Source organism: Gekko japonicus, unplaced genomic scaffold (assembly GCF_001447785.1).
Source record: "Gekko japonicus isolate JY-2015 unplaced genomic scaffold, Gekko_japonicus_V1.1 scaffold688, whole genome shotgun sequence".
Taxonomy (NCBI): Eukaryota; Metazoa; Chordata; class Lepidosauria; order Squamata; family Gekkonidae; genus Gekko; species Gekko japonicus.
This window is the reverse complement of record NW_015163108.1, coordinates 1-8,752: the sequence shown is the minus strand read 5'-3', so window position 1 is coordinate 8,752 and position 8,752 is coordinate 1. Positions and strand designations below refer to the sequence as shown.

At 44.9% G+C, this 8,752-nt stretch overlaps 1 protein-coding gene across 1 annotated transcript in view; it reads right to left on the bottom strand.

Annotated features, from left to right (window-relative positions):
• Window positions 1–6,370, bottom strand: part of TMTC2 (transmembrane and tetratricopeptide repeat containing 2) — a 137,474-nt gene extending 131,104 nt beyond the window's left edge. Inside the window, exon 1 of the mRNA XM_015406798.1 lies at window positions 5,720–6,370. Within this exon, the coding sequence (XP_015262284.1) occupies window positions 5,720–6,370 (651 nt within the window). The remainder of the gene's footprint in view (window positions 1–5,719) is intronic.
• Between the last annotated feature and the right edge of the window lie 2,382 nt (window positions 6,371–8,752).

The following is an 8,752-nucleotide window of genomic DNA, read 5'->3' as shown; positions in this document are numbered from 1 at the left end:
GGATCTCAGCCTAGTCTGATGTATTGAATTTATAGTAAAGCCAAAAGACTTCCTTCTACTTCATTTTTACTTTTTATTGCAAAAAAAATCAATTATAGATGTATTCTTGAGTGTACCCCTTTACAATTCTGTGCAATTCCCATACAATAATGTCAGCTCAGATGGAACTGTACAAAAGGGCTCACAGAGAAGGTATAATAGGATTCTTCTTAGGCTTTTGTATAAATTGATCAGTGCCTTTAATGTAGGGATTGTGCCTCTCCTTGGCAAAGGCTTGGAAGCTTCCCTGCCCAGGCTCCCTGGTTGTATATTTTCTTGCCTGCTCCCCAGAATGTGGGAAAAAGTGCACCAAAAGCGTTGGAGACTTGCTCTGATATTCTCTAAGGACGGGTTTGTGTGCAGGCTTTAAACCCAAGTGTGGTACTGCACAGAGACACAAATAAGTTCTTTTCATTTTCATGTGGGTAGCCATGTTGGTCTGAGGCAAAAGAACAAATGTTGAGTCCAGTGGCACCTTTAAGACCAACAAAGTTTAATTATACCCACTTGAAGGTGTCACTGGACTCAACATTTGTTCTTTCATTTTCATGTTATTTACTTAGTTTTCAGCAAACGTTTACCCCTTATTATACACTATAATATAAACTCACAAACATACAGCTTGGCTGTAGTCTAACTGACACACACCACAGCTTGTCCTGACAATATGATTGATAAGCAACCACAGTTGTCACACATTCACCACCGGTTGCTGGGCTTCCCTCTCACAAACTCCCACTTCCCCAATACCCTGCCATCATCTGTACAGACTTCCACGCATCATCTCCATTGATTTCTCTGACTTGGTTTACATAGGTCACTTCCTTATATTCAGTAAATGAACTAACTTGGATAAGTTTGGATAGGTATTTATTTTATTTTTTTAAATTTATTTATTCAATTTGTACCCCGCCCTCCCCACCAAAGCAGGCTCAGGTATAAAATACTAAGCGTTTGACTTACAATCAAATCAGAAAAGGCTCAAATCTGTACTTTATCTATGAAGCTTATTGGCTGTCAGCTCAGCTTACTTCACAAAGGTTGTTGTGAGGATACAATGTGCTCAGATCAAGGGCAACAACATACAAATGCCATAAACAATAAACCATCACCATCCTGCCAGATGATGGTGGCCGAGGGCTTTGTACAGCAACCAGGACAAGAATCTCATTTTCCAGACTACCCCACCTATCCTCCCTTCCATCTTTCCAATTTCTACCATGACAGAAACTGATAAGGAATCCTATATTCAAAACCTTTGAAATGTTGGCAGGATTTGAAATGTGTTTGTTGGGGGTGGGATACCTCCCACCCACCCCCAGCTCGCATTGCTTGCCAACACTCAAGCAGCCAGGAGGGGAAAACATTTTTTAAAAAAATCACTGTCAGGTGATGGTGTTACATCACCTTCAAAGAAAACCTGGAAGTGGCACTGCTCTAGGAATCGCTGGAATCACCAGAAATGGATTCTGAGACAGGTGCGATATCACTACCAGGTTTTTCCCAAAAGTGAGGGAACTACTTTGAGAGTGCCCCCAATGTCCCTGCCCCCCAGACTCCTGCCAGCTGCCAGCTACTGGCAACTGGCTGACAACCCTAGGTACTAGACTTTTCAGTATATTGCTATATAAACACAAAGTAATAAAACTTTGATATCCTTTATATGTATGGAACACAATCATTTTTCATTTAATAGGGAACACACACTAACTTTTCATTAAAAACCTGTTTACTATTTCAGGAACAGTTCTGTAAATGCTATTTTTAATTCTCAGTTTCTATAGCACTGTTCCATCATTCTGGCTGTAAATTTAGAAGAACCCAGCAAGAAGAGTTCCTTTTAATAGTTGGCAGCGAGGATTTGGATTACAGTGCTTCTGCGTTCTAATCCAGCCCATCTGCCATATGCTTTGACACTCTCATAAATCCTCCAGCCCTGCAACAGTTATAATTTTCCTCTGGGAAAGAAAATGAACACAGATCCCCCCTCCCCCCCCCAAGATCAGACTGAAATGCCAAACATGATTGCTGTGTTTTTAATCAGTGAAACTTTTTTGCTGGTTCACCAAATCCAAGCACTCCATACCATGCATGATGCAATACATTGGGCCAGATCCCTGTCACACAACTCTGCAGTAACAATGCTGAATTAAACTCCACAACAGATTATCCACATTGTAGTCCTTCTCAATGCAAAATCCTCGTTCATCCAGTGGCATATGGAGTTTCCAGATGGCAAGATTCTTTCCTCACTGCCCTCTCCTCATCCATCAAGGAATAAAAACCCAAGAAATATACTCAGAAGATTTCAAAGCATAATACAGGCAACAACTCAAACACTATTCTCACATTACAAACAGATGCATCAAACAGATTGTTTCTAATACCTCCACACATTTAAAAAGAAAAAGAATGCAAGATTCAACTCAAACCATGGTTTGCAACTCTAACTGGGAAACACGAATAATACTTCTGTCAAGGTGGCTCAGCCTGAATGGTCAAATATTACAATTTAAAACCTGATCAGAAAGCAACAGATAGTTCATTGCCTGAAGAGATGGGTTAATCAGCAGATATATTTTAAAAAGTGCACAAGCATCTGCACTGGCTGTTACTGAAACAGTTCACACATAATGACAAAACACGGATTGTGAATGAACCTGCAGGAAACCTCAGGGTCAAGGATTCCATCATCCATTCCTCGTACAACCAGCAAATTAAACACTTCTGCATTCTTAGCAAATCACGATTTGTCATTCTGTTCAAACCACAAAGCCCAGGCCCCAACTTACCATGAGCGGCATTTGCAGCCCAGGTCTGAAGTGGGATGGAAAGGAAGCAGCCAGCTCAGAGCCAGCCATGTGGGAGGAGGAAGGGGTGAGCCCCAGCTGTGATCCAGGCAGGCTGCAGCTTCAGCAGGTCCAGTTGGCCAGGAAGGGGGGGGTCTGAGGAGGGCCTGGCTGTGTCCCCCCCGGTGGACCCGCCCCCTTCCTCTATGTAAGGCAAGCACAGCCAGAGGACTCTCCACAGTTCATTCAGGTTCTCTCACCCTTCCTGCCTTGTTGCTTTTGTTTCAGGTTCATTCAATTTGTTATTTATATTCTGTCACAGATTTGGTGGGGAGAAGGAGAAGGAGGAGGAGGAGGTGGTGGTGGCGGCTTGGATTTTATGTTATACTCCACTCAGAGTCTCAGAGCAGCTTACAATCTCTTTGCCTTCCTCTCCCCACAAAAGACAACTTGTGAGGGAGGTGGGGCTGAGAGAGCTCTGAGAGAACTGTGACTGACCCAAGGTCACCCAGCTGGCTGAATGCGGAGTAGTGGGGAATCAAGCCTGGTTCTCCAGATTAGAGTCCACCACTCTTAACCACTACACCAAATGTGCCTGCATGCCTGTCTCCTCTGATTGGGGACTCCTTTAAGAAGTCGAGATGGAGCCATTTAGCAGCATGCCCAGCTCAGGGCCTATCAGCTGGTTCTCACCACCAAGTGGCGTGGGGGGAACCATGCAGCAGTTGGCCCCCATATAGTCACCTGGGCTTGCCACTCCTTGGTCCCCCCCCCCTTGCAGCAGGCAGGCTGGGGGGCAGGATTCATCGGGTAGCAGGCAGGTCATCCAATACCAGATCCGTCCCCATGCTGCACCAATGCTTCTTTGCTTGTGTTCAATAAAAGCTGTGGCCAATTTTTATTCCATAAATCTGTGTTTGGGTTTTCCTTTTACATGCACACTCTATGAGGTTTGTTTTCTTCTTTCTCAACCATAATTAAACAGTGCTTAGGAAACCTGTCTGGTATAGGAAAAGAAGAAGAAACTGTAGATTGTGGCTCAGAGGAAAGAGCAAACTGTGATATGCCATGAAAGCAGAAATATTTAATCAACTGGCTGCACAGAAACAGACGGTTCAATCGCAAGGATTTTCCAGCCTTGTTTTGGTTATGGCAAACTATAGTTATTATTTCTGAACAATGCTAAAGTCTTCTAGCCCCTTAACAATTTAATTAACAAAAACTCCCAACATGTTTTTAAAAATGAGGTTTAGCTCCTTCCCCAAAACAGAGAACAACACCCAAGATATGTGAAGTTTTGAGAGATCATAGTTGGTACTGAGGGACTAGAAAGCTACTGAGGCATGACCTGAAGTAATCCCAGAATAAAAGAGAATGAAATAAAGTGGTGGTAGAGGAGAGATGGGGATGACCGGTAAGGAGAAAATAGTGATTTGGTCTGGGGAACAGTGACCCAGGGCAAATGGGAGAAAGATGTCTTCCCCTTCCCACACTGCCACTTTGGGTCTCTGTCTCTTGCCTTCATTGGGCCACTGCTTTCTCTGCTACCCATCACCACTTTCTTGTTATGTTCTTCTAGAACAGGGGGTACACACTTTCTCAGACAAGAAGGTAAGCAGAGATCGACCATTGGTTACTCACCTTGAAGGGTCCTTCTCCTATGAGGCGTGGAGTACATCTTGTGGGTGATTCTCATCCATCACTCAGAGAGGCAGGAACAAATTTCAACTTCCTGTGGTGGGAGTCATCTTAAGCTCAGTTCTGGTGCTCTGAAAGCAGTAACAAGGAAGCTAACCTTCTAAACAGAAGCAGAAAAACTAGAACAATCTACTAACTTATGACCAAATAACAACCACAGTAACTCAAATAGGAAGGAAAGTTATCACTCTCTTACGCTCTGTCTGTTATTACACTGATAGAAGAAAAAACAGAAAAGGAACAGAATAATAGCATAGATGACGACCTGGGAGGGCCAAGATGTCCTCCATGGCTCAGAGGAGAAGGACCCTTCATGGTGAGTAACCAATGGTCATTCTCCCTCTGAGGTGGAGGACATCTTGTGGGACCTCCCAGAGCAGTGTCCCTAATATTTGAGAGGGTGGTCGTCATTGCAGGAGAGGATGGTTTGTAGCACTCTCCTGCCAAAGGCTGCGTCCGCCAAATCATATAGGTTTAATTTGTAATGCCTAATGAAAGTGGACAGAGAGGACCACGTAGCGGCTTTGCATACTTCCTCTACTGAAGCTCTGTTAGTGAATGCTATGTTTGTGGCGGCGCTTCTCAGTGAATGTGCTGTGATTCCAGCGGGAGGGACTTGATTCAGACTTCTGAATGCTTCCGCTATGCATGAGCAGAGAACTTTGCTGATCGCCGCTTTAGACATTTTCTTTCCCGAATAAGGGGGAGAAATGTTCACGAACATAGCATCAGTTTTCCTAATTGAGTCTGTCCTTAGTTGTAACACTTAAGAGCCCTCCTGATGTCTAACGCATGCCAAAGTTTCTCCTTATAATGAGTGGGATTTGGAACAAACAATGGTAGGCATAACTCCTGTGTTCTGTGAAATTGAGTGCTGATCTTTGAACAGAAGGTAGGGTCCGTCCTACCTTGTGAAACATGCAAAGAACAGACCAGATGGATACGGCACTTAATTCTGAAATTCTTCTGGCTGATGTTATAGCAACCAAGAAAAGAACCTTCATCCTCAAGAACTGGAGTGAAATTTCCTTTAAAGGTTCGAATGGAGGTTTTGTGAGGGCCGAAATAACTGTATTGAGTTTCCAAGTCAGGAACCTATGTTGAGTAGGCGGAAGTTTGAAAGAAACTCCTTTTAGGAAGCGAGTTACATGTGGGTGTTGAGAAATCAGAATTCCTTTAACGCACGGGAGTACCGAAGCTAATGCTGCAACCTGTCTTCTTAGAGTCGCTGCCCTCAGACCAGTGTCCATACCATCCTGTAAGAAGCTCAATATGGAGGCCAATTCAGGATGCAAAGGGTCTGTTGCCTTCCTTCTGGCCCATCGGACGAAGGCTTTCCAAGTACAATTATAGATCTTGGTGGTTGAAAGACATCTGGATGACATGATGGTATCAACGACCTGGGAGTTATAGCCCATCTTTGTTAGTCGCTGCCTTTCAATTCCCAGGCGGTCAAAGAGAACAACTCCGGTTTGGGGTGCCAAACAGGACCCTGTATCAGCATGTCTGGTGCTGCTGGAAGTCGAAGAGGTTGTGATACCGCCAGTTAACAAAGGTACGTGAACCACGGGCATCTCGGCCAGTATGGTGCCACCACTATGACGTGTGCCTTGAGAAGATGAATCCTTCATAGAAGTCTCGGTAGAACTGGGACTGGGGGAAAAGCGTAGAGAAGTCCTCTGGGCCACAGAGTCATCAGAGCATCCGTGCCCTCCGCTTGAGGGTGGTAGTATCTGGTAAAGAACCGCGGAGGTTGGGCATTGTCCGGAGTCATGAAAAGGTCCACCTTGGGTGAACCTAGTGTGTTCGTTATGAGGTGAAACAGCTTCCCATTCAGGGACCATTCACTCTCCAGAATCCATTGACGACTCAACCAATCTGCCTGGATGTTCGCCACCCCTTTCACATGTTCTGCCTTGATGGAGGATAGGTGCTTCTCCGCCCACTCCAGCAGCTTCTTGGCTTCTCTGTGTAGGGCCATCGATTTGGATCCTCCTTGTTTGGTTAGGTAGGCTTTTGCTGACATGTCTGTCCTGATAAGGATGTGTGATCCCTGGATCATGGGTGTGAAGTGAAAAAGTGCCAATCTGATGGCTCCCAGTTCTAGAAGGTTTATGGGTAAACTCTGTTCCTTCGTTGACCACTCGCCCTGAGCAGTATGGTGCTTCATCATGGCTCCCCACCCTGACAGACTGGCGTCCGTGAAGATTTGAATACTTTCTTGTAACCAGAAGATCTTGCCTTGAGTAATGTTGTTTATATGAGTCCACCATCGAAGGCTGACTTTTACCTGGAGAGGGACCTTGATCAAAAAATCCATTCCCATTGCAATCTTCTTTTGAAATGGTCTCAGGAACAATTGAAGCTGTCATTAATGGAGCCGTCCCCATTGGAGCGTGTCGAAGGTCGCCACTATAAGTCCCATCATTTTGGTCAGGATGGAGAGTGATGACATCTTCGCCTTGATGATCTGCAAAGCTAAGGATCGGCTCTTTCTTGCTTTTTCTGTTGGAAGAAATAATTTCACCTATCAAGTGTCTATGGTCACTCCTAGGTGCTGTAGTCTCTGGGTAGGGACCAGTGAGCTCTTCTTCAGATTGATCATAAAAACGAACTCTCTTAGGCATTGGATAGTCCATGTCATGTCCAGGCAAGACTGTTCTTTTCTCTTGGATCTTATCAGTAAGTCACCTAGTTATGGATGAATGTGCACCCCTTGTTCCCTGAGAACAACTACTGGGTGCACCATGATCTTTGAAAATACTCGGGGAGCTGACAACAAACTGAATGGGAGCGCTCTGAACTGGAAGTGGACGTTCTCCATGCAGAACCTGAGGAATCTTCTGTGGGAATGGAAGATGGGTATATGTAGGTATGCCTCTGTCAAATGTTTAGACGTGATAAACTCTCCCGGCTGCAGGGACTCGGCAATGGACCGTAGTGTTTCCATTCTGAAATGTTTGGGTTCTACATATTTGTTGACGAATTTGAGATCCAGGATGGCTCTCCAGTCTCCTGTTCTCTTGGGGACGGTAAAAAAGATTGAGATTGAATAAACCCCTGGTCCTCCTGAGACACCTCTTCTATGGCACAAATAAATTGAAGATGGCTGATTCCCATTTTGGTTCTGTATTGTTTTTGAGCGTTTTTTAATGGAGGAGATGCTATGAACCTGTGAGGAGGTAGTTTTCGAAATTCTATTTTGTAGCCCTCCTTGATTACTTCTAGAGTCCAAGCATCTGCTCGGGATGTCAACCAAGTCTGATGGAAGAGTGACAGCCGACCTCCCACCGGTGGTTCCGGATAGTCATGTTCTAGAATTTTTGGAGTCCCTGTCTCCTTTGCCTTGATGGTTAAAGTTAGGCTTGGAGAACTTGTTAGTGAATCCTCCTCTACGAAAGGACGGCTTGTTGTTCCAAGTCTGTCTCCTTTCTTGTCTAAACTGAGGTAGAGTGTGTTGTGTGGGAAAGGAGGAGAAAGGTGAAGAAGAGGCCCCCTTGTCCCCAATACGAACCATCTTGGGAAGATCTCGAGTCTCCACAAGTATCCGTTCCAAAGGCTCACCGAAGAGTTTGTTTCCCTGAAAAGGATAAGCAGAAACAATTGCCTTAGATTGGTAGTCTGTGGGCCATGCTCTTAGCCAGACCATGCGACAAACTCCAACTGTAGCTGCAAGAGCCTTTGAAGCGCAAACCATTGTATCTAGCATCGGCCGCGTATGACACCACCTTTAAAACTCTATTGGCCCCTTCCAGGAGCCTGCGGTTATTTTCAGGCAGCAATTAGATGAGTTTTCTCATCCACACTATGGTGGTCCTGGTGACAGTGGATGTCGCCGCAGACATTTTAATCGCCATTGCGCTAGCTTTATGGGCCTTACATAGACCAATTTCCACTCTCCTGTCAAAGTTGTTTTTGAGATTTCCGTGACCATCTTCAGACACCAAAGACTGCAAGGCTGCGAATGGTAAGTCTACCGCTGGTACCTGTAAAATATCTGAGGCAGAAGATGAAATTGGGTACAATTTCTTAATGTTTCCTGGGACAGGTCTGTGAGCAAGAGGTCTCTCCAACTCTGCTTTCATCTTTCTGATATAAAATTCAGGGAAGGGAAAGGCCATTTCAGAATAGTCAGCTGGAGGGAAAAACTCATCTTTTTTTTCAGATCCCTCCCTTTGGCCCTGTACATCACCCTGCTTGTCTGTTGGATCCCCAAGCATCGAGAA